The sequence below is a fragment of the Echiichthys vipera genome (genome assembly GCF_963691815.1).
Source record: "Echiichthys vipera genome assembly, chromosome: 14".
Classification (NCBI taxonomy): Eukaryota; Metazoa; Chordata; class Actinopteri; order Perciformes; family Trachinidae; genus Echiichthys; species Echiichthys vipera.
In genome coordinates, this window is record NC_139839.1 from 3,709,665 (window position 1) to 3,736,422 (window position 26,758).

A 26,758-nucleotide genomic window follows, 5' to 3' on the forward strand; every position below is an offset into this window, starting at 1 on the left:
TAACACACTAACATCCTGACACTTACTCTACCTGTACTAACACACTAACATCCTGACACTTATTCTAACCTGTACTAACACACTAACACACTTATTCTACCTGTACTAACACACTAACATCCTGACACTTACTCTACCTGTACTAACACACTAACATCCTGACACTTATTCTAACCTGTACTAACACACTAACACACTTATTCTACCTGTACTAACACACTAACATCCTGACACTTACTCTACCTGTACTAACACACTAACATCCTGACACTTATTCTAACCTGTACTAACACACTAACACACTTATTCTACCTGTACTAACACACTAACACACTTATTCTAACCTGTACTAACACACTAACATCCTGACACTTATTCTACCTGTACTAACACACTAACATCCTGACACTTATTCTACCTGTACTAACACACTAACATCCTGACACTTATTCTACCTGTACTAACACACTAACATCCTGACACTTATTCTACCTGTACTAACACACTAACATCCTGACACTTATTCTACCTGTACTAACACACTAACATCCTGACACTTATTCTACCTGTACTAACACACTAACATCCTGACACTTATTCTAACCTGTACTAACACACTAACATCCTGACACTTGTTCTACCTGTACTAACACACTAACATCCTGACACTTATTCTAACCTGTACTAACACACTAACATCCTGACACTTGTTCTACCTGTACTAACACACTAACACACTTATTCTACCTGTACTAACACACTAACACACTTATTCTACCTGTACTAACACACTAACATCCTGACACTTATTCTACTGTACTAACACACTAACATCCTGACACTTGTTCTACCTGTACTAACACACTAACATCCTGACTCTTATTCTACCTGTACTAACACACTCACATCCTGACACTTACTCTACCTGTACTAACACACTAACATCCTGACACTTATTCTACCTGTACTAACACACTAACATCCTGACACTTATTCTACCTGTACTAACACACTAACATCCTGACACTTATTCTACCTGTACTAACACACTAACATCCTGACACTTATTCTACCTGTACTAACACACTAACACACTTATTCTACCTGAACTAACACACTAACATCCTGACACTTATTCTAACCTGTACTAACACACTAACATCCTGACACTTATTCTACCTGTACTAACACACTAACATCCTGACACTTATTCTACCTGTACTAACACACTAACATCCTGACACTAACTCTTCTTTTACACTTTATTCGTGTGTTAGGTTAAAATGTTTTGTATAGTTGCACTGACGTTATTTGCTGCTCTGTGTGCCCTGAATTGCCCCCCGGGGACAAATAAAGTTTTTTGAATTTAATTGAATTGAATCAGGCTGGGAGTTGTCCCGTAATCTGACAAACAATCCCTGAAAAAGACAGAATAACAAGGAAGTTCTGCCTCTGCAGTCATTTCTAGAAATGAAATGCTGACCGGGTAGTTTTAAATAATTAAACATGCCATTTAGTGAGCCGTCAACATGATGCGGCAGTTATTTATTTCTTATCTTTGAAAGTTTTCCTTAAGTTAAAACAAAAACCAGAGGGTCTGCTGGGTCCATGTACGGCCGGATCATTCTGTCAGTGTCTCAACCATCATATTGGAAACATACACAAACATGTTTAATTAATTAAGTTTAGGCAACAAAAGGTGACGGTTAAGTTTAGACAACAAAGGGTGACGGTTAAGTTTAGACAACAAAAGGAGACGGTTAAGTTTAGACGACAAAAGGAGACGGTTAAGTTAAGACGACAAAAGGTGACGGTTAAGTTAAGACGACAAAAGGTGGCGGTTAAGTTTAGACGACAAAAGGTGACGGTTAAGTTAAGACGACAAAAGATGGCGGTTAAGTTTAGACGACAAAAGGTGACGGTTAAGTTAAGACGACAAAAGGTGACGGTTAAGTTTAGGCGACAAAAGGTGACGGTTAAGTTAAGACGACAAAAGGTGACGGTTAAGTTAAGACGACAAAAGGTGACGGTTAAGTTAAGACGACAAAAGGTGGCGGTTAAGTTTAGACAACAAAAGGAGACGGTTAAGTTTAGAAGACAGAGGGTGACGGTTAAGTTAAGGCAACAAAAGATGGCGGTTAAGTTTAGACGACAAAAGGTGACGGTTAAGTTAAGACGACAAAAGGTGACGGTTAAGTTAAGACGACAAAAGATGGCGGTTAAGTTTAGACGACAAAAGGTGACGGTTAAGTTAAGACGACAAAAGGTGACGGTTAAGTTTAGACGACAAAAGGTGACGGTTAAGTTAAGACGACAAAAGGTGGCGGTTAAGTTTAGACAACAAAAGGAGACGGTTAAGTTTAGACGACAAAAGGTGACGGTTAAGTTTAGACGACAAAAGGTGACGGTTCGGTTTAGACGACAAAAAGTGGCGGTTAAGTTTAGACAACTAAAGGTGACGTTTTCCTTGTTGTACGTAGGAACAGTGGATGAAGGCAGTCTGTCCTCAGAGAGGACACGCGGACGCATAAGTTAGCGTAATGTAAAGCACTTTAATTGCTGTGCAGTGTAAGAATGCAACAGTTTATGGTTTCTGCAAATGTAATATTGTTAATATAAAAATGGTCAAAATACATTAAGAACCACACCAAAATCATAGTCCAGAGGACAAATATGAATACTTCACAGCCTCCCCTGCCTCCCGTCACTGATCTATACCAGTGAGTGGTTCTGCGCGTGGAAAGCAAAGACCAGAAGAACTGACAAAAGAGCTGAATTTACTTTGGATCCATCACAGTGTTCTGGTCGGATCAATGCCTCAATATTTAACGGTGGTCCATAGAACATTTCAGAATAAAAGCCAGCATCCGGCTCTTTGCCTCCAGTGGAGAGGAATCAATGTGTGGCCTCCAGCAGAGCTCGGTTGATTTGTCAGTCACATCCATCGATGAAGGGGACGTCATAACAAGTCAACAGCAGTCCTAACAGCTCATTCAGCCTGATCCGTGGATCTCAGACTGACGGGCACGCGGCACCGGCGGCACGGTTTTAAAGGTCACGGTGTTCTGTTTACAACCTGAAGCTTCGAGACTCACTGACTTGACTTCCCTTTTGAAATGTTTACGTTCTTCACTCGCAGAAATGTCTTGACTTGATGATGATCAAGATAAGCAGCAGAATCCTCAAAACACTGGTTATTTGTCTAGGAAGACGTTTAACCTCTCATCCAAGAGGCTTCATCAGTTTGTGTACGCATCTGACCAGGCTGGGACTGGACCAGGACCAGGACCAGGCTAGGACTTGTCCAACTAACTGGTGTGGAGATCCAGGTATTTAACCTCTCACAAGGCCGATGATGTCACTGAGACCTTTTGTGCTCCAAGTGCCAACGACCGTCATTAGAGTGGCAGTCGGTGGTGGAAGTAGGTCTGGACTTCGTTAGTGCTGGTCCAGTCCCAGCCTGGTCCTGGTCCTGGTCCAGTCGTTGGTGGGAAGTAGGTCTGGACTTGGTTAGTGCTCTATTGAGTCTTAACGACAGTCGTTGGAGTCACAGGAGGACGTTTGTGAACAGTTGTTCTTTGAGGTTAGATCGTTGAATGAAGGGATGAAAGGGCAGCATTGTAAACTGGAGATCAGTGGAGTGTCAGACCTCCTCCTCTCGTTAACGATGGTTTCTCTACTTTTGCATAGACGGCTTCTTTTCCTCCTCTTTCAAACCATCTGTCCTCTCTGTCCAGGATGTGGACATTATTGTCATCAAAGGAGTGGGCTTTCTCCTTGAGGTGTGAGTGGGCAGCAGAGTCCAGGCCTGAGGAGTGAGCTCTCCTGTGTTGGGCCATCCCACCAACGACTGCCACTCTAACAACGGTCATTGGCACTTGGAGCACAAAGGGTCTCAGAGCCTACTCACACTGTCCTTTTGGCCGCGGCCAAAACAGGTTTTTCAGCTAAAGCCTAGTACGTTTAAGCAGTGTGAGTGCACCCGCTCCGTGCACAACTGCGTCTAGCGGGCCGACAACGGCCCGCTTGAAAGAGGTGGGCTTTAGCGGAGCAGTTTGCACATGTACGAGCACGAGCGTGCGCACATGTACGAGCACGAGCACGAGCCCTACAGTAGCGTTATGTCCGCCTGTTCGGACATGTAAATAGAAGGACGGACCATGCGCGGACATTTAACAACAACAACAATGGCGGTGAAAGGTTCACGTTGGTGTGATGCGGAGGTGGAGTGTTTACTGCAGATTTGGTCTGATGAAAATATTCAAAAACAGTCGACAAGACGCACAAAAACTCAGAAGTCTATGGAAAGATTTGTAAACAAAGCCACACACACACGATCAATGCATGTGACGTGTTACGGCGTGATGACGTATAGGCAGCAAGAAGAATGGGCCGGCCCTGGCAGTGTGAGTACAAACGGGGCTGGGGCGCGCGGGGGAGAGGGAGGGGGGACAAGTACCCTAAAGTCCGGGTCGCGGTCCGAGAGGACAGTGTGGATCTCCACACCAGTTAGTTGGGCCAGTCCCAGTCTGGTCCTGGTCCTGGTCCAGTCCCAGTCTGGTCAGATGTGTACATGAACTGATGAAGCCTCTTGGATGAGAGGTGAAACGTCTTCCTAGACAAATAACCAAGTCCAGTTACTTTTGACTGAAGTTGCTTTAAGGATAACGACCTGGACACATGAGAACATCCACAGGCGTAAGCAGCAGAAGCAGCCGTGATGATATTCAGGACGCCAACGCCATAATGTGACGATCCTCTGTTTCTGTTAGTGGATTTGGCTGATTTGATTTCAGTGTCCTGTCATTACGGTGAGTGGTTTCCGTTCACACTGTTCTTGATTAAATGACGTCAAGGTGAAGAATCTGAAACTCTGCTTAAGCACATTACAACAGGAGTCGTTCCCTCATGCTGCTGTTTAACCCTTTAGTGTCGTAATCACACAAACCCTCGACACGCAACATAAAGCCTTTTTTAAGCACTTGGATCTGTGTTACCACTGTGCACCAAGCTAAGGCAAAAGAAAGGTGACCGTTAAGACGACTAAAGGTGACGGTTAAGTTTAGACAACAAAAGTTTCGGAGCAAAAAAGGAAGTGGGAATGTGACGTTCGCTCTCCTGTACTCTCCATTATCTTCCTTCATTTTAATGAATTGAAATCTTCCTTGTAACTTTTCCTTTAAGACTTTTAAAGCAACAGCTAAGTTGATGTTGGACAAACAACATTCAACATAACGGCTTTTTATTTATTTCATTAAGTCGTGGGTGGAGAGAACGTAATGTGTGATTTCACCCCAGAGGAGGAGGAAGAAAGTAAAACACGACTGTAGAAGAGTCCGGTCTTGTTAATGATGTGCTGTCTGTAGAGCACAAAGTGTATATATATATATATATATATATTTATATATATATATATGTATTAAAAGCTGTAGCTTGGGGCTTTTCCGGAGCTCAGGAGGATTTCAGTCTTTGATCAGAGGTCTGTTTGAACTGATTAACAGGGAGGGTTCATTGGATCAAAGCCCTGCGAGGCAGAGCTGCACCAGCAGAGCGGCGGCTGCTGGTGCAGCTCTGCCTCGCAGCACGGCTCAGAACAGACCTGGCTTAAGTCTGTAATATAAAGTCAAGAGCACTTGAGTCTGAGTTTAATAACATTTAAAGCAAAGTGTAGGAATGAGTGCAGCTATTAGTTCACAGTATTTCAAATATCTGTTGTGTCTATTGATGCGCGAATCATTTACATTAACAAATTTTAACCTCTCACAGGCCGATGATGTCACTGAAACCCTTTGTGCTCCAAGTGCCAACGACCATCGTTAGAGTGTCGTTAAGACTTAATAGAGCACTAAGCGCGCACTCCCACTGTGCGTCCGTCCCGTGCCCCGTGCTTTAGGGTCCTTGTCCCCCCCTCCAGGCCCGTTTGTACTCACACTACCTGGGCCTCGGAGAATGCTTCTTGCTGCCTATACGTCATCACGCCGTAACACGTCACACGCATTGATGACGTCATGGCGATGCATGGCTTTGTTTCCAGATCTTTCCGTAGACCTCTGAGTTTTTGTGCGTCTTGTCGACTGTTTTTGAATCTTTTCATCGACCAAATCTGCAGTAAACACTCCACCTCCGCATCACACCAACGTGAACCTTTCACCGCCATTGTTTGAAATGTCCGCGCATGGTCCCTCCTTCTTTTTTCTACGTCCTAATAGGCGCACAGGAAATGACCTCAGAACCGCCGTAGGCCTCGTGCTCGTACATGCGCAAACGTGCTTTACAAAAGCCCACCTCTCCCAAACGGAGCTGGCCGCAGCTAGGCGCGGTACGGTCGCGCTCACACTGGTCAAAGGAACTAGACTCTACCCGTAAAACCCCAACCTCGACTGTAGCGTCTGTTCTATGCGCCTTTATAATGTGGTGCGCCTTATAGTGCGGAAAATACGGAAGGCATACGTCAGAGGATAGAGCAGCTTTGAAACGGAGATGAAAGAAATGCGAAAGTGCTCGTCTGCGTCTGTCGAGTTCCTGTTGGGAGTCAATATTGGCATTTAAAAAATCCTTCTTCTTGCTTCATCTCTTGTTCAACACTGAATTATTCAGAGCAAGAAAAAGATTCATCTCATAAATGATCGATTCTTCCTGTTGTCCTGACTGCGGCCGCGGTGACGCCACGGCTTTTTACTCACCCCAAAGCCTTTGACCGCGATCAATGACTCACGGGTTCATGCGGCGTTATCAGCGACGGAGGGCGACTGAAGAATAAATACTCTAATTAAGAGAAACTCCGAGACGAGGAGGAAAGAGTCATAAAGAGAGCAGCGCGATGAAGAGATCAACAACACGCCCCGGAGGGAAAACGCTGTCACCTCGTTTCCTCCGTCTCAGGTAATTTTGAGTAAACAAAAGCAGATGTTCAAACAGAACTGGTACTCGGGTGTATTCACCAATGAGATGCAGAACGATGCTGGTGTGTGTCTATGATGGGTGTGTGTGTGTGTGTGTGTGTGTGTGTGTGTGTGTGTGTGTGTGTGTGTGTGTGTGTGGGTGAGGAGGGCGGGCTTTAAATAGTGAGCAGTTACTTGTTTGCTGCTTAAATCCTGCACCAAAAGACGTGAGCGAGAACAATTATTGAACGTAGGAAACATGAGAATTCAGCTTATTAGTGAATTGAATTGTGTCATTAGGGGAATTATTGTATTTCGGGGCTCATTACTGTGAAGTCTCAGCGTGTAGAAGTCTGCAGTATGAGCCGATCCACTCACACACAACCATTAAACACAACATCAATGATCGAGAGAACTCGCTAGATTAATTGTGAACTAGAGCAGCGGCAACAAACTGCTTCATAATTGATTAATCGCTGAGTTGTTTGGTATAAAATGTCAGAAAATGTGGATCATTGTTTCAGGAGCCTGTGGATGTTCTCATGTGTCCAGGTCGTCGTTCAAAAGCAACTGGACTTGGTTATTTGTGTAGGAAGACGTTTCACCTCTCATCCAAGAGGCTTCATCAGTTCATGTAGCCTGGTCCTGGACCAGGTCCAGGACCAGGCTGGGACTGGTCCAACTAACTGGTGTGGAGATCCAGGTATTTAACCTCTCACAGGCCGATGATGTCACGGGAACCCTTTGTGCTCCAAGTGCCAACGACCGTCGTTAGAGTGGCGTTGAGACTCAACAACAACAGAGCACTAACGAAGTCGAAACCAACTTCCCACCAACAACTGCCACTCTAACGGCGGCCTGCACCTGGTCCTGGTCCAGTCCCAGCCTGGTCCTGGTCCAAATAACCAAGTCCAGTTTCAGTGTTTCCCGAAGCCCAATATGACGTCGACAAATGTCTCAAATAATTTAGTTTGCTGTCCTAGACGAGGAAAGACACCAGAAAATATTCACATTTACAAAGCGGATTTCTACGGTGTCAGTCAAGAAGAAAAAAATCCATGTACTACACTGAGGGAACGGATGAGCCTCACAGCAAGGTGGTTCCTGGTTCGAATCCCCGTAGGGCCCTCCTGTGTGGAGTTTGCATGGGTGGGTTTTCTCCGGGTTCTTCCTCCCACAGTCCAAAGAAATGCAGGTGTTAGGTTCCATAGACCTCGGAGTTTTTGTGCGTCTTGTCGACTGTTTTTGAATCTTTTCATCGACCAAATCTGCAGTAAACACTCCACCTCCGCATCACACCAACGTGAACCTTTCACCGCCATTGTTTGAAATGTCCGCGCATGGTCCCTCCTTCTTTTTTCTACGTCCCAACAGGCGCACAGGAAATGACCTCAGAACCGCCGTAGGCCTCGTGCTCGTACACGTGCGCACGCTCGTGCTCGTACACGTGCAAACGTGCTTTACTAAAGCCCACCTCTCCCAAACGGGCCGTGGACGGCAAGCTGGCCGCAGCTAGGCGCGGTACGGTTGCACTCACACTGGTCAAACGCACTAGGCTTTACCCGTAAAACCTGTTTGGACACGGTACAGAAGGACAGTGTGAGTGCGCCCTAGGGAAAGAAAGCAGCTTCACGGTGCCTTTGTGCTTTTTCTGATACAGCCAGTTCCCAGCAAACATCACCAATCGCAACCGGAGCACGTTTTGTTGGAATTTATCACTTAAACCTTCTTGAAATTCTCCATTTCCACAAATAAAGGCTTCATACCGGCGTCCAAACAACCCTGAAACGTGGAGGTAATGTGAACCTACTTCACAACATTTCCACCAGAAAGTCTTCACAGGCATGAGTGGGTGTGTTTACGCTCACGGTCAATCGATTCGATGGGACTGAAGCGTCACAACATGAATCCCTTCAGAACTTTTGAAGCCTATTGTTTGGCTTCAGGTGGTCGCAGTATTGACTGGGCTTCTGACGAAATGCGCCGTGACACATTGTTTTCTCCACCCATGCTTGACCCCCTGCTGGACATTTCACACACGGTGACAGGGTGGCAAAGATTACATGACACAGGTCACTAAATAAAACGAGAGAGGCTGCCGCTAAGGCGCTAAGAAATAAACAAGAGAGGAGTGGAGGGTTTCTTTTCCAGGTGAGGCAACTGTGCTCTCTTCCACGGCCGCGAGGGAGCCCACAGGGACGCCAATACTTAGAGCAGCGGTTGCTAACGTCTCCAAGGCTCGGTGATAACCAGCCTCACTCCCAGTGCTTTAGCTGCTAATGAATTGAACGCATCACATATTGTGATTTATGGCTGCACATTTTTAGTAGCTCTCCCCTCAGTGGATCCAGCTAGAAGGCAAAGCTGCACAGCCACATCAAAACAACAACACGTGAACAAAGTGTAATGGATGTGCACTGTGATGATGTGAGAGCAGCTGTTTATAGGACCAGGTCAGGTTTTCACAGTTACCGGTACACACCTAACACGTCACATGGGATCAGTGTTAAACACCTGACCACAGGGCTGGGTGATAGTTTCTGATAATATATAATATGATACTTGATCGTTTTGGATATTGCGTATTGTCATTGTTAATTGTGAACTAGAGCGGCAACGAACTGCTTCATAATTGATTAATCGCTGAGTTGTTTGGTATAAAAAGTCAGAAAATGTGGATCAGTGTTTCAGGAGCCTGTGGATGTTGTCATGTGTCCAGGTCGTCGTTATCCTCAAAGCAGTTTCAGTCCAAAGCAACTGGACTTGGTTATATGTCAGGAAGACGTTTCACCTCTCATCCAAGAGGCTTCATCAGTTCATTTACGCATCTGACCAGGCTGGGTCTGGACCAGGACCAGGACCAGGCTGGGACAGGACCAGGACCAGGGCTAGGAACAGGACCAGGGCTAGGAACAGGACCAGGCTGGGACTGGACCAGGACCAGGACCAGGACCAGGCTGGGACTGGACCAGGAACTAACTGGTGTGAGATCCAGGTATTTAACCTCTCACAGGCCGATGATGTCACTGGAACCCTTTGTGCTCCAAGTGCTAACGACCGTTACCCATACACACCTAACACGTCACATGGGGTCAGTTTTAAACACATGACCACAGGGCTGGGTGATCATTTATGATATAATATATATAATATGATAATTGATCGTCTTCCAATGTTATCATATATTGTGTACTATCTATTGTGTAATATGTACATCCTAAAACAGACTTCTCAGAAAACCTGATGCAATGAGAACGAGAACATATGTGTGCGTGCATTTACACATTAACATGTCACAGGTCACACAGGAGGACACAGAAATGGGCATTACCATGTGCTTGACTGTTATTCATCGTGCTTAAGTGGCACGAGCACGATGAATAACAATGTCGGGCTGAGTGGTCGATGACCGTAGTTTGTGTTTTGCAATTAGGGGTGGGCGATGGGGGGGGGGGGCTGGAGCCGATCCCAGCTGACATCGGGCGTGAGGCGGGGTCCACCCTGGACAGGACGCCAGTCTATCACAGGACACATAGAGACGAACAGAGACAGACAACCATTCACACCTACGGGTGATTTAGAGTCATCAATGAACCGAACACCTGCACGTCTTTGGACTGTGGGAGGAAACCGGAGAACCCGGAGAAAACCCACGCAGACACGGGGAGAACATGCAAACTCCACACAGAAGGGCCCCAGCAGGGATTTGAACCAGGAACCCTCTCGCTGTGAGGCTAACCACCAAACCACCGTGCCGAAGAACCTTTCTGAACAGATTTGAGTCCGACATTTAACAAAACTCTTCCTTAAGCTCCTGTTGCCTCTGCTGCTGCAGTGTGACTGGACTCCTCGCTGTTTTACCCTGTGTGTGTGTGTGTGTGTGTGTGTGTGTGTGTGTGTGCCTGCGTGCGTGCGTGGCTTTGGGCGGAAAGGCCGTAGTTGCACGAGATGTGCATCTGTTTTTAAGGGTCATATTTTGGTCAGCTCGTTACGCAAATCCTACGAATAACCGTGGACGGACCGTGTGGATGTGACGCAACAGTCTGACGCTCACGTGCTGTTCGGACACGGTAGTTTCACTTTAATTTTCAGCCGTGACTTCTGCTCCTCTCTGAATCAAAGATGGTAAATGGTAAATGGACTTGTGCTTATAAAGCGCCTTTCTAGTCTTTGGACTACCCAAGGCGCTTTCACTGTGTTTGTTACATTCACACTGATGGCAGTGGACGTCTACAGACCATCTAATCTAACCATTCACACCACATTTACACACCCATGCGCAGCACGGGGAGCAATTCGGGGGTTCAGTGTCTTGCCCAAGGACACTTCGACATGTGGACCGGAGGAGGTGGGGATCGAACCGCCAATCTCTCAAAAGGAGGACAATCCACTCTTCCTCTGAGCCACAGTCACAGATGATGGGGATAGAAATCCTCGTCACTGTCTGTAGTTCAATATGATCGGTCGATCAGCGCGTCGTCAGGGCGGGGCATGAGGCGGACCGGCCAATATTGTGATTTGAGAACAGCAGTGGATCGAATGTGTCCTACAGACGATACTACGATCCCTCTCCTTTGGCAGACTGTCAACACGTTCTGATCCTTCACCATCTAACATCGTCAGATCCCACCCCTACTTTGCAATTTCTCGGTAAATTGACCCTTTAACCCTCCTGTTGCCCTCAAATTTGACTAACCATTTATTCTTGGGGTCAATTTGACCGTTAAACATCTGGAAAATGATCATAATCACTGTGTGACTCAAGTGAAGTCGGGTACTTTATGTTTTTATTTAACAGAATGAAAAATATCACTGATGTTAAACTGCATGGAGGGATTTCTGTGTGTGTGTTTTAAAGTAAGTCTGTTATTTTAAGTGCTATTTTGTGTTATTTGTAACATCTGGAATGAAAGTAACGTCCGTTATCAAGGACAGCAGCGTGAATTTGACCTCATATAATATTTGAATTGTGAAATAAACAATAATAATAATAATGATTAAATCATCCAGATTATCAAACTGACCCAAAGGAACCCCGATGCCACAAGTACATGTACGATAAGAACAATAAAAAATATATATAATCATGATACTTTTAGGTTTTTTATGAGTCGTCCCCATAAAATGAGGAAAAGTCATAAATATAAAGCAAAAAAATGACATTATTTAGAGATGTTACACATTAAATGGGGTCAAATTGACCCTTAGGAGAACAGGAGGGTTAAGTTTTAGCAACTCTAGTTTCACTATTAGCGTAAAGTTGCATTCACCGTAGAACCTGCCCAGACAGAGTCCGTTACAGTCCCGTCAGACTCTGCAGGACTGTGATTAGGTGTTTTTACTCCTATGAGGAACTCGCCGTAATTACTGCTCTTAGACAAGATCTCATCTCAAAGGTATTTTAATGCCCGCAGTCCAAATCGTCTACCTCATCACTCCGCGCAGACTGAATTAACAGCAGATGCAGTGAGACTAAGCAGATAACATCTCCATTTTAACTCTGTGCCATAAAGCAGAGGGTGCTTTAGTCGCCGCTGTGGGCCGAGGCTGTATTTTATCTTCTGTAGCTGCCGGGGCGTTTACAGAGAAGGGTGTACGCTTTAATCAGAGAGTGAACTATGACTGTTACACACAAGGAAAGCCTTTTTGGAGACCTTTTGTCCTTTGTTAAGAAAGATAGATATGGTTGTCTTTGTGTGTCAGGACCGAGGGCAGGAGCCAACAGCTGCAGCAGTTGTTAGAGAGACCCTGTGTGTTTAGGCCCGGGGCTGCTGACTTACCCCTGTGTGACTGCTTTGTTCTTGTTCACATCGATGGTGGTGATGGAGTGCTTGGCGCCGGACTGCACCTCCCAGTCCACCTTCCACTGGGCGTTCTTCGACTTGGTCTCCAGCAGATTCACTCCCTTCTTGGCTTTGACCCTGCAGGAAATGGCGAGGGAGAAAGAAACGGGACGAGTCAATTTTATTAGGCGGGTGATTTATGTGCAAGGTCAGAGGTGAGCGCCCTGTGCGCGCAGCAGTCCTCCTCCTCGTGTTGCGTCATGGCAAAAGCAATTTCACAGATGAATCAATAACAGAGATGAATGAAGATGACAGTGATACATGAGACCAGAAGGCTCGGACTACTCCAGGCCTCCAACACCCTCTGTAAAATCTAATCTGCCATGCTTCACACTGCAACCACCGGGCACTTCTACAGGATTATTACCCGCTGACGTCTGGAAGCTTCCAAATTCAGCTCACGTGCTTTTAAAAAAGTATTTGGAAACACAGCTAATGAGGCATTTGATTCGATATTAATAATAGATGCAATGCTGTTGAATTACCCGAAGACACAGTATCAGGGTACTCTATTGATTCGGAGGTTAAAGGTCCTCCTTCAACGATCCCCGGCTCCTCGGGGAGAACGTACCGCACAGGCGGGTCAGGGTGAGCTGCAGAACAGGGACCCTGGAATTCAAGGACACTTCAACAGGAAGGAGGCTTGAACCTGGAAACCACTCACACTCCCTGCAGTCGCTTAATATTTCAGGCGTTCACATGAAAACAGACCGGGGACTGATACGTCTTGTTGCTACATGCTTCAAAATTTAATGCATTTCATATATATATTATTTATTTTACCACCCATGAATAAATATTTATGATTCACATGTAGCAAATGTAAATACGAATCAGGACCGTATCCACTCTAGAGCATGAATAATAACAGCACACCTAATATACATGTGTGTTATCTTTCAAACACACTCTCACGGAGCTAAACGCACACACACGGACGCGCACGCACGAACGCACGCACCACCCACGATCGACTCAACTCTGCAGCGCCTGCAGAAATTCTGCACGCTCACATACTGAACATGTATGGGTGTGAGCGCCCACACAAGAACAACATACACTGCGGCTCCTATGTATGTGCATATGTTCCAGAGGTAATAATGTACATCCTTCCAAATCTCTGCTGCGAGAAGAAACGAACTGGAGCTTAATGCAGTAAAGACATAAATGAAATTAGAACTAAAAAAGAGAGTAATTTACTGGTTTCAGGATCAGAATCAGAAAAACCTTTAATGTTTAATGCAGACGGGGAAATTCTTTTGTCACAGCAGCGACAGAATATTACAAAATAAGGTCAAAAATAAGCATAAAGTTAAATTTAAAAAGGAAAAAAATGGACATAGACACATATACATATTCACATGATATAGTGCAGTTGTTCTTTTTGTAATAATATGATATGAAGTGATTAAATATGACTAAATAGTGCGAAAACAGAAGTGACCTTGGTACAGGCATATTGCACAGTGCAGGGTACAGGATGAGGTCAGTAGTCTATTGGGAGCGGTGCTGATTGTAAAGTCTGACAGCAGCAGGAAGAAAGCATCTGCGGTACCTCTCCTTGGCACACTCAGGGTGCATCGGTCTGTTACTGAAGGAGCTGCGGTACCTCTCCTTCGCACACTTAGGGTGAATCAGTCTGTTGCTTTAGGACCTGCGGTACCTCTCCTTCACACACTTAGGGTGAATCAGTCTGTTGCTTTAGGACCTGCGGTACCTCTCCTTTGCACACTTAGGGTGCATCAGTGTGTTGCTGAAGGACCAAATGAAGCTGCAGTAGAGTTTATTTGCTCGACGCACCTTGTTTTTTTTAACGTTTCAAAAGTTAGCTTAAAGTTTTCTGCACCATTGAATGGAAACACGACTTCCCTTTGTGCGTCCGCTGACAGAATAGAAACCAGCAGAGAGAGAAAACCCCCAAACAAGAGCACTCTCTTCCCGGTTTACTGCGATCCTGGTGATCTGACCACAGAGCCACGCCCGACCCCTGCACTTCTCCAATCTGATGCACGGAGACAGGCGTCCCATCCACAGACGCAGACGCCGGGCCAATGGAGATTATTGATCTCATGGTCTCATCTTCATGAAACGTAAGACGGAGATGAATTATTAACATATTTGGCTTTTGTTTGTCCGCCTTCGAGACGGTTCATTGATATCCTGACTGGAGGTTAATGTTGGTTTTATACGTTACAGTGAAAAACACAAGGAAAAGAAACAGTGTCCTAGTGTTTTCTCTGTTCCTGTTTCCACTCTGAAACTCAGCAGCTTCCTCTGGACAAACTCACTGAAAGCATCATCGAAATCACATTTTTCCTTATTTACATTCAGCGGAAAGTTCAAGGCCTCTGCGGCATCGCACGCATCCTTCTATGTTTTTGCTTTGACAGATAAAAACTCTGAAGTCCCGCAGAGGTGTTTCCATTTGCCACGCTAACCCGCGCTCAGTGCTCCGACCACTCATCCGTGATTTGTGAAAGCAATTGCTGAAGCCGTCTCCGCTTCTTCAGCCAGAATAGGCACACAGCTCAAGCACAATCTGTATTTTAGTGTATTCAACAACATTCTCAGTTTGCTGCTGATATTCAACAAGTGCATGATGGGAAATATGCCCACAAATTATAACTATAACAGCTGAGTGGCCAGAGACGGGCAAAAACGCCCAAGTGGCGAGTTTCTCCTCGATCCGTAAGGTCACTTTCATGCTTAGTTAGCTGTTACGGCTAACGCGAACAGCTAACAGCTAACGCCTAACATTAAGGAGAGAAACGCCATTCAAACGCACGCCCACATGGCTACGCTTCTTCTTGATGCTAACATCACTTTCATCTGCACTTAGCTGGAACGGCTAACGCTAACGGCTAACGCTAACTATCAGTCAAACTCCTCTAATCCTTGTTTTTATGGTGTGATTTTCTGGAGGGGACGGGTTCAAACAGGCTCAAACAGACTCCGGTCTCCTGTAGGCTACTGTGCCGGGTCTGACCAACCTGGCAACCCGACTGCTGGACTTCTTTTTTGTTGTTGCGACTACGATCTTGAGACACTAGATGGCAATGTTCTGCTCCTTCTACATATTCAACCTTAAACTTACCACAGGGCAGTACTTCAAAAGCATATTCAAAATGTTCCCCCCTATATATTAATGATCTAATAATCTGGCACTGAACATGGGGGAAGACACGGACTTTATACACATGGGGGGGGGGGGCACAGGTGGAAACGATCGGGGATCAGGGAATGACGTCAGACCGGTGACACAAGAGGAAGGGCAAGTGACCTGGAACTAGAGGAGAGTTACCTTTCAAAATAAAACAGGAAATTCACAAGACAAACACCCAAAGACAGGACAGAGGTCACCGCGGCGTGACAATAAGAGCTTTTGCATTGGCTGATCCTGAACGTGCCACGTCTGGTACAAATCCCCCCATCTAAAAAACAATGTATTTAACTTTTGTCTGAACTAAACAGAAGAAGCAGAGGTTCTCCTAACAGGCTACAGCTTGTTATTGCAGCTCTTGTTGTCTTCTTTCATCAAATCCCCCCCACATTAGAGAAAATACAGTAATTATCTGATACAGCTCCGTCAAGGGGAGATGAAACAGAAATATGTAATGTGTAAGACATCACCCTGATCAAGCACGTTGCCTTTGATGTGAGCTGAGAAGGGGAAACGTAATACCCTCAGACTTGCGCTAAATGAGGTGACCCAGTTGCTACTTGATCACCGTGTCTTGTAAAAAAACACTGATCATAAGAGATGATAATCACACAACAACCATTTCCTGGTAAGGATGCAACCCTGGTGAGTAATACATGTGTTTGTATTCATTACCTGCACTCACAGGCTTATAAAAGCCACTACATATTCATCCTCATCTGTTTTTAGAGAGCCTGCATGTTGCACAGAACCAATGTTTTTAATCAGACGGCCCCTTCTCCACAGACTGGTTCATTTCTGCACCACAAATGAGAGGGGATGAAGCATTACCCATGGGAGCAGCACATCAATCGGACTCCCATTGAACAGTGTTAATGCTGATTAATGAAAGAGCATTGCAAATGGGAGAGCTGTAGGCAGTACCCGGCAATAACACACACACCCTAATTCTCAGGATCTCTGCGAGCCCTGCTGCTGCTGCTGCAGCACGCGGAGGAGTGGAGAGGTACTGTGAGCCACTTCAGCTAAGACAGAGCTATTACTTACTCATTCCACACAGATGCCTTCTGCCATGGCAACACCTATTAGACTGCGAGCTGGCCGACGGACTGCTAAACAGCAGAGCTTTTGGTCAACACATTTCAAGCCACATTTCTGCGGCGCCTGCCTGGTTCTGACCCGCCCGGGGTGGGGGAGTCTTGCGTTTAGTGGTAAAACTGTCGCACAGCATGAAATTAACACAACACTGTGCAATCAGTCAGTCATCAATACCAAAATTACTATATTGTACTCTATTTTTTCCAGTAGATTTAGAGTTTTGGAAGAAAAGCTTGTCTCATCTGTTCAATAAATGCATTTTGAACTACTCAGCAGTGGCGTGCACAGACTTTTTGAAGGGCAGGGGCGAAAAAGGGCACATATAGCACACCCTCGCCACTGAAGAGGGCACTTTAGCACAGGTTATGGCTCCCAGGGGCACTTCAGCCATTGTGACACCCCCCCTGCACGCCATAAAACGCCACATATCCAAATGTACCGTATTCTCCGCACTATAAGTTGCACCTAAAAACCTTCACATGTCTCAAAAGCCGACAGTGCGCATAAGCCGCCGACTCTATTTTCCCCCGTAGAAGAAGTAACGCGCGGTGCATGTTGAGATATACGACTGCGTGAAGCGTGCCGTTTCATTTCCATGTGTGTGTTTGTGTAAAGAGCCCAAAATGGCTCCTGTTAAGAGACTCGCTTACGACGCAGAGTTTACACTCAAGGCCATTAGTCACGCAGCAGAACACGGGAATAGAGCAGCAGCCAGAGAGTTGAACATGAACCAATCAATGGTGCCGAAGTGGAGGAAGCAACAAGACGACCTCCCCTGACTGTTTTGTTGACGTTCCCTTTAGCGCAGCTCCATCTAATGGATGCAGAACGTAACCCCAGCCTCCACTGTAGCGTCTGTTCTATGCGCGGTGCCCCTTATAGTGCGGTGCGCCTTATAGTGCGGAAAATACGGTACTCTTTAAAACCCTTCTCTTGTTGCTGTCTTTGCTCTATTTGCAGCTCGCCGTGTCTTTGGACTGCTCCCCACTGGCCACCGAGGCATGAGTCCTCATGACCCATTTATGACATTTGCCGCCAGAAATCCTGTCAACTATCATGCCCCACACACACACACACTTTAATTTAATCTAACTGTCTGCTGTTAATAAATAAAATATGCAAAACCAGGATTAAATCCAACCATAACTCCCATGTCTTTCATTTTTCCTTAATGGCCCTTTTAAAGAGTATTTATTGAACACATTTGAGGAGACGTCCCCACGGGCAGAACCGTCACAGAACTGGAATTTGTCCATGACATAATGAGACTGACTGTAAAAAACGTGTTTCTAGAGTTTCATCACTTAAAATCTCGACAATGAGATACATTTTTAATAGTCCGGACTTCATGTGCACACGTACAAAAGGGCCATTTGACAGGCTGAGGGTTAGAAAGTCAGGGTACAGTAGCTGGGAGGGGTCATTTCAGGGAGCAAACAGGGTAAGATTGGTGCTTTTCTGGAGAATTGAGTTGCGTGGACTCTGGGATACGACACAGTGCTGTCACGGTGTGAACTACAGGGGGGCCAGGGGGAGCGTGTCTCCTCTTAATAAGGCATGAGCTCCCCCGGAAAACAGGATTTGGGAAATTTCGGGGGGGTCTCTGAAATATTTCTATGGTTCTGTATCTTCATCATCACGGATACGTTGTGAAATTAGGTTTTTATTTTTCATGCATGAGGGCGATCCATCACTAATTCACTTTAATAAAGTTACAGGGCGCATGCTGTGTGGCGGTGCGATATCAAAAACTTAGTCTGCAGAAAATACCGCGTCCTGCTGTTGGTCGTAATTTGATCACACTGTGATGTTGGGTTTTAACCCCATGCGGAGGTTTGATGAGATCATTAACTCATGTTTGTAACATCAGACAGCCTGATGTAAAGCCAGTAGGCCTGCGTACTTTCGGTGAGGAAGGCGTCTCTGCAACAAGGGACACAGTTAGCGTTCTCTTTGAGACGGAGGACGAGTTGACCCAAGTTGACCCAAGTTGACCTTATTTCCTTCTTTGCTCTGGATGTAATTTCTACAATACACTCCACGTAGGTGGGAGGTCTGGGTGGACGGATAAGTCAAATAAATCCAGGAGATCTTGTATCCAAGCCCCGCCCACAGTGACTTCCTGTTTGATCCAATCAGGAAGCTCCGTCAGCGTCAGTTCTCTGAGTGTCCACTAGGGGCAGGTTTCATAACAGAGCAGTTTCTCATTGAGCCCCATGTTAAACAGGGGCACAATATGGATGGGCAGTGTGAGTGCGCCGTTAAGAATCTGTGTCCAGTAGCCACCTGCGCATTAGCCACTCTGGAGCTCTATGGTCGCCCCAAGCACGACGCCATAATTGAAGTCACTTGTGCGAGGTGAAGTGGGATACGTTACGTACGTGGGTACGGATGGACAGTGTGAGTGCGCCCTTAAAGTCGGGTGCTGTTTAAACACTCAAGCCTGCTGTCTGACAAGGCTTAACCCTCCTGTTGTCCTCATTTTCTGTATACACCCCGTGTCCTCCGGGTCAAAATGACCCGTCTTCACTAAACCCCTGATATAAGCAGCTTAATTGAATTTAAACACCAAACTTCATCTTGCTTGAAGAAACAACTTGTCATTCACCACAAAATGTGTGAATAACTGAGTTTTTCCTCTTCACTTCATTTCTATAGCTTAAGAAAAGAAAACAAATGTGCTAAACGGAGTTTTGAATGCATTTTCATTCATCCCAATGACTCAGTTTGAACAATTGCAGACAATGTTCAATAAAAGATATGAAAAATAACATGACCCATTGCTCTGGGTTGTATTCCTCCCCATCTTCTTCTTCTGATTCATCCTCCACTTCCTCTTCTGAATCACAGTTGTCTCGCTCTAGAGCCTCTTCAGCGTTGTAACACACACTCACGGCTTCAGCACGGACAGAATTTGGGGCCCTGTCGTCTGCAGCACCTTTATAATCTCTGCAGTCTGCGATAACACCTGTGTGTTGTTTACGTCTGCTACTGTCTCGTTCACGTCTGCTACTCATTGATCTGAGACTGATCAAAGGCACAGCCGTCCGCGAGACGACCCCATGATCTGTCTTGTTTACGTCTGCGACTGATTAAAACAACTCAAACATTGTAACATTCAGTGGTTTGTAAATAACTCTGTGACCTTGATTTCAACTCTTTTTGACCCCAGGACGACCTTTGTACCTTTTTTTCTACAGCTCACATGGAAATGTGAATAAAAGCAACATTTCACTTTTTCTACTGTTGGTGCCAATCGAGGAAAAGTCATAAAATTTAAAGTTAAAAAAATATCGTTTAGGGGATTTTTTGGGGGGGTTTTAAGACAGTGGCGGGTCATTTTGACCCAAAGACAACAGGAGGGTTAACACAGCTGAAGAGCCTTTAGGGAAAGAAGTGAAACAGGACTCTAACCTGTGAAGTTTCCTCCTCTCTAACGCGGTCTGCTGCGGTGCCCTTCATCTACTGAAAGCGTGTTCTTCTTAAAAACATCATTAACCACTTGAAAAAAGAAGTCCTTGGAACTGTAATGGTTTCCCCGCATAAGTTGGCAGCTCTTGAGTGACAGACACGGCCTCACCCCAGGATCACGAGCGGCGATCTTATCAGTCGTCTCGAGCACTTTGATATCTATGGTGTTTATCTTCGCGAGTAAACAGCTCTGAGGGTACACACAGATGTACAGCTGGAAAAGCCAGACGGGAGAGCGAACCTGCCAGGGACAGAGTTTTTTTAATGGGAGGCTCCGAAAATTAGAACATGAGGAGCTGGGGAAATATCACAGAGCAGATTACAAATTCAAAAGTGCAGCTGCTGGTTTGCACACACGCCGCAAGTGATTGATTTCTTGTGGGTGAAACGAGCGACGCAGTGCAGTGATAAATGTGTCGTCTGAAAAAAAAACGTATGGCGCGGTTAAGAACAGCACACCAGTGGTTATTAAAACCTCAAATATCCTTAGAAAACAAGCAGACCGAGTGCCTCCTGTAACTGCTGCGTGCCGTGTCACGGTGCTCTGTCATTAATAGAGTCACACCGTAACACAGGAGATGAGTAAGCCGGGTAATTATGGTGGAGAGCCACCAAAAACATCTAATGCCGAGGTAAGTTATTACCACGCTAAACACTGCAATTATAAAACATTTCTTTTTATCCGCACACTCGTGCTTTTATGCTTTCATGATGCCGTTTGTGCCTCGAGTGCTAGGTCATCCTTTATCTGAACATTTGGAAACGCTTGTAGGTGACAGTGAAGGGAATAAGGGAAGAAGAAGAAGAAGAAGTACTTTATTAATCCTGCAACGGGAAATTCAATCTGTAATTATACAGGTTACACACACACACACACACACACACACACACACACACACACACACACACACACACACACACACACACACACACACACACACACGCACAGACAGGACCTCTATACATGCAACTAATGTAGAGATGTTAGAGTGAGGGGGTGCCAGTGGATCGGCGCACTGAGCAGTTGGGGGTTCGGTGCCTTGTTAAACAGCACCTCAGCAGTGCCCAGGAGATGAATTGGCACCTCTCCAGCCACCAGTCCACGCTCCATTCATGGTCCACACAGGGACTCAAACCGGCAACCCTACGGTTCCCAGCCGAGTGAGGTTCTGTTTCTGATGGCTCGGGTCAGTTATCCACGTCAGCCTTATCCTTTATTGTCTTGTTTGGAACAAAAACAACAAGTAGAATTTAAAAAGTTGAGGCTTACACGTAAATCCGTTAAGCGTTCCTTATTTTGGGCGGCAGTAGCCTAACCGGCAACCCTCCGGGCCAAAACAGGTTTTGCGGGTAAAGCCTAGTTCGTTTGACCAGTGTGAGTGCAACCACTCCGCACCTAGCTGTGCCAGCTGGCCGTCCACAGCCTGTTTGAGAGAGGTGGGCTTTTGTAGAGTGCATTTACACGTGTATGAGCACGAGGCTGTGCGCCTGTTGGGACATATAAAAAAGAAGGAGGGACCATGCGCGGACATTTAACAACAACAACAATGGCGGTGAAAGGTTCACGTTGGTGTGATGCGGAGGTGGAGTGTTTACTGCAGATTTGGTCGATGAAAAGATTCAAAAACAGTCGACAAGACGCACAAAAACTCTGAGGTCTACGGAAAGATCTGGAAACAAAGCCACGCATCGCCATGACGTCATCAATGCGTGTGACGTGTTACGGCGCAATGACGTATAGGCAGCAAGAAGCATTCTCCGAGGCCCAGGTAGTGTGAGTACAAACGGGCCTGGAGGGGGGGACAAGGACCCTAAAGCACGGGGCACGGGACGGAGGCACAGTGTGAGTGCGCCCTAAATGCACTTGTACAACGTTTCTTCTCATTTGTTAAATGTAGGTGTATTTCTTTCTTCTGCAGTTAAACAGGTATTCTCATGTATCGTAGATGATTGCAGTATTGTGGTACCACTGTCATTATGGGCAAGTAATGGAGGCCTACGTCACTACCCCACTTAACGCCAGCTCTACCACACAGAGGACAAAGCTACGCAATCGAAACTTGTTTGTAGGATCAATTCATCACACATGGTTCGATTTTTCGACGTTAAGAAAAAATACAGAATATCACCAGCATGATCTTTTCAGGGCCAGAAATCTGAGCGTCTGATGAAGTCATCTTGGAAAAAACCGACATGATCAATAAACCCATAACATCAGCAGATACTGTGTAATCATGATTACTCCTTCAATGAGGGTGAATGTCTTCAGAAGGCCTCGGGCAGCGCAGAAGCAGAAAATTCATTATATTGTGACGCTGCATGCCTGAACAGGGACGCTATCTTTCTGTTGCCTCATCACATTCAAATGCTGCCCAAACACGCGAGACACAGATGCACCGCGTGGGGACTTTGCTCGACTGGATTACCCAGCGGCTGCTTTTCAAACCTTTTCTCTCTTCGCCTTTGAACTGCAGAGATTCTCCCACCGCTCTCACCTTATGAAGCTCAGGCCGTCTCTTCTCTGAGGACCACGTCATCGTGATGAATAGCTGCAGTGCCTCACACTCAGACCTCAGTTCACACCTATCTCATCCCCACCTTTTCATGTACACCACAACAACAACAACACACACATAAATCATTGTGGATGTTTAATACTGACAGCCAGGTGTTTTTTTTAAATCAGTGACTCCCACTGTGCCTCCGTCCCGTGCCCTATGCTTTAGGGTCCTTGTCCCCCCCTCCAGGCCCGTTTGTACTCACACTACCTGGGCCTCGGAGAATGCTTCTTGCTGCCTATACGTCATCACGCCGTAACACGTCACACGCATTGATGACGTCATGGCGATGCGTGGCTGTGTTTCCAGATCTTTCCGTAGACCTCGGAGTTTTTGTGCGTCTTGTCGACTGTTTTTGAATCTTTTCATCGACCAAATCTGCAGTAAACACTCCACCTCCGCATCACACCAACGTGAACCTTTCACCGCCATTGTTTGAAATGTCCGCGCATGGTCCCTCCTTCTTTTTTCTACGTCCCAACAGGCGCACAGGAAATGACCTCAGAACCACCGTAGGCCTCGTGCTCGTACACGTGCGCACGCTCGTGCTCGTACACGTGCAAACGTGCTTTACAAAAGCCCACCTCTCCCAAACGGGACGTGGACGGCAAGCGTGCCGCAACTAGGCGCGGTACAGTTGCACTCACACTGGACAAACGAACTAGACTTTACCCGTAAGACCTGTTTGGGCATGATATGGATGGACAGTGTGAGTGCTCCGTTAAGAATCTGTGTCCAGTAGCCACCTGCGCATTAGCCACTCTGGAGCTCCCAAGCAAGACGCCATAATTGAAGTCACTTGTGCAAACGCGCTTTACAAAAGCCCACCTCTCCCAAACGGGCCGTGGACGACCAGCTGGCCGCAGCTAGGCACAGAGCACTAGGCTTTACCCGAAAAACCTGTTTTGGCGTGGTGCGGAAGGACAGTGTGAGTGCTCCCTTAGAGAGTTTTTCTTAGTAGAAGTATTTCATGCCTCAGGGGGTTGGTGTGTAGTAAACAGAGCAAGCTCCGTACTTAGGTGGGTTTACTTTAATCGTGCATTATCAAAAGAGTCATCTTATCCAACTCTCTCGCTTTTCCATTAGCGGCGTAAATAACTGAAACATTTTGTGACCATGAAACATAAAAGCAGTGACCCCGGTCTGTGATGCTTTCATCATACCAAAGTAAAAGACATTACTGAAAAATACTCCAAGATGTTTCAAAAAATGTCATGACTCATTAGAACATATTGTGCCTGATGAAGAGGATTATTGTTGCAAGCTGTGACAGTGATGCTGGTATCATTTTCGACTTGTGACTCTGTGTGTGTGTGTGTGTGTGTGTGTGTGTGTGTGTGTGTGTGTGTGTGTGTGTGTGTGTGTGTGTGTCATCATGGCAATATGTGGTCCTGGAGGTGTTTCTGAGTATCTTAATAGATTTTTATTTTTCTGTCAGTCTGCAGACGGTTGCGAAATGTCACAGGTTGGTAGTTGAGAAGGTCTCATCTCATCTTCAGTCTCTTATCCGGGGTCGGGTCTCAGGGGCCGCAGCTCCAGCAGGGGACCCCAAACTTCCCTTTCCCGGGCCACATTAACCAGCTCTAACTGGGGGATCCTGAGGCGTTCCCAGGCCAGTGTGGAGATCTAATCTCTCCACCTGGTCCTGGGTCTTCCCCGAGGCCTCCTCCCAGCTGGACGTGCCTGGAACACCTCCCTAGGGAGGCGCCCAGGGTTCATCCTTACCAGATGATCCTGAACCACCTCAGCTGGCTCCTTTCAACACAAAGGAGCAGCGGCTCTACTCCGAGTTCCTCACGGATGCTGAACTTCTCACCCTAACCCTAGTTGAGAAGGTCGAGTTTGAAAAATGGGTGCGGTCTGAGCAAGGGCGCTTGGAGTAGGGGGGTTGGAAGTAGAGCCAGCAAGGCTGATGTCGTTCACTGTACAGAAAGGGGACTTTCACCCGAGGGACTCAGAGTTTGAGCTCTGTAGGGTAAAGGGGATGATCACATTTATCACACACCTTAAGTTTTAACTCGTATCTCTTAGCAGGTCGGACTTCATTATAGCAATGTCACCGTGTTCTCAGAACCCAGAATTCATTTTGGCGAGTACATAGAAATTATGACCAAAACTATAGATTTGACTATATACAATGTCCAGAATTGTCATTAAATAAGCTCAAAAGGACTAAAGATCTGTCATAAATTAACAGCTCTGATGACACACGGACATAACATTCCTTTTTGAGGATAAGAGAAAGTGTTTTATTGTCATGGTTGCCAATTACTTTTGAAGAGAACGAATGCCAGAATCATTAAAAATGTCCTTCCCGTTGGAGTGAATTACAACCCTTCCCTCTCCACACAAGACCAGATCGAAGGCTTTGCCAGAACACTGACTAAAGTGATCTTGATGGGAACTTGATTTTTGCCAGACAACTCCCCTCTTTCCTGCGCTCCACCAAAAACAACCCCAATCTCTGGTTTGTGGATTTCATCAGGGCCTGACGACAATTCCCTTCTGAAATAATCAAATTAAACGACCAGGAACTTCGTCTTTGCCAGCCCCAAACAGATTGGTATTTGGCATTCACAAGTGGCATGTCCTGCTGCCGAGTGGGACGTCGTAAACAAACATTTGATTGCGGATGGCGGTGACAGCGGCCCACAGAACACTCGTAGCGCTACCATTGGTGAGCGACACCCTGATGGATGGAGTCAGGCTGCACGGTTGTCCCTTTAGCAATGCACAGATGAAGGCAGAAAAGTAAATAAACAACTGAAATGTCAGCACTTGAATGTCTCAGAGGCATTAGCTGCACTCCTTTTTGCATCACAGCAGAAACGGCGCCGCGCCCCAACAGCTAAATTTGGCCGGAAAAGCCATTTTTCCCCACTCATCTGTAGGCAGAAGCTCCATTAGTTCCTCTGAGGCGGCACTTTACAGACAACTTTACCACTTGAGCTACTGCAGACACAACAAATTCCATTACATGAAGATATGTATAATTCAAAATAAGTGCAGATTTTTATTCGTCCTCAGCCCGTCGTGGATATGGTGCTTATGGTCCAGTGACATGTGATTCAATTACATACTCCACTGTGCACAGTGTTTTGGCTCCAGCATGCTATGTTATGTTTATAGGGGCCACTTTAAGATCAGAAGCGGTTAGCTGCTGGTTTTCAGAACGCCACTGAACCGTTCATCGACCTCGCATCTAAAACGATTGCTAAATCATTTCTCAACCGCCATCCAGAGAGGGACTAATAAGAATAGTAATGTAATTTGTGCACTGACGTGAGAATAGACACAAGGCAGCGATTTGGCTACTTACACCAACCCCCTCACACACACCTCCAAAGAGTGACCTCTTTTGTCTACATCATGGGTGTCAAAGTCAAGGCCCGCGGGCCAGATCCGGCCCACGAATGAATTGTGTTGGCCCCCGGGTTGATGTTTGATTAGTATCAGAACCGGCCCGCACGCCACAGCCGCCTGCTGGGGTTTTTTCTCGTACCTAAACTACATTACCCACAATGCAACGGTAGCCCGCAAACTCACTGCAGCGCCGCAAGTGGGCCGCCTCGGCTTCATTTTTCAGCAGCATTCAGGGCAGATGTCAACGTTCAGCCCCCACCCCCCCCCCCCCCCAATAACAGCGAAAGGGGAGGTGAACGATGAGAACAGGGTGTTTGAAGCTCGGTGGGAGGCAGAGCACATGTTCACAGCTGTGTGTCTTTATCTTGATATTAAGGAACATGT

General features: G+C 46.2%; 1 protein-coding gene across 1 annotated transcript in view; it reads right to left on the reverse strand.

Moving 5' to 3' along the window:
- Positions 1–26,758, reverse strand: part of tmem132e (transmembrane protein 132E) — a gene marked incomplete at its 5' end in the record, with an annotated part of 154,192 nt that overhangs the window by 68,564 nt on the left and 58,870 nt on the right. The window contains one exon of the mRNA XM_083927561.1: positions 12,662–12,802. Coding sequence (XP_083783687.1) covers positions 12,662–12,802 — 141 coding nt within the window. The remainder of the gene's footprint in view (positions 1–12,661; positions 12,803–26,758) is intronic.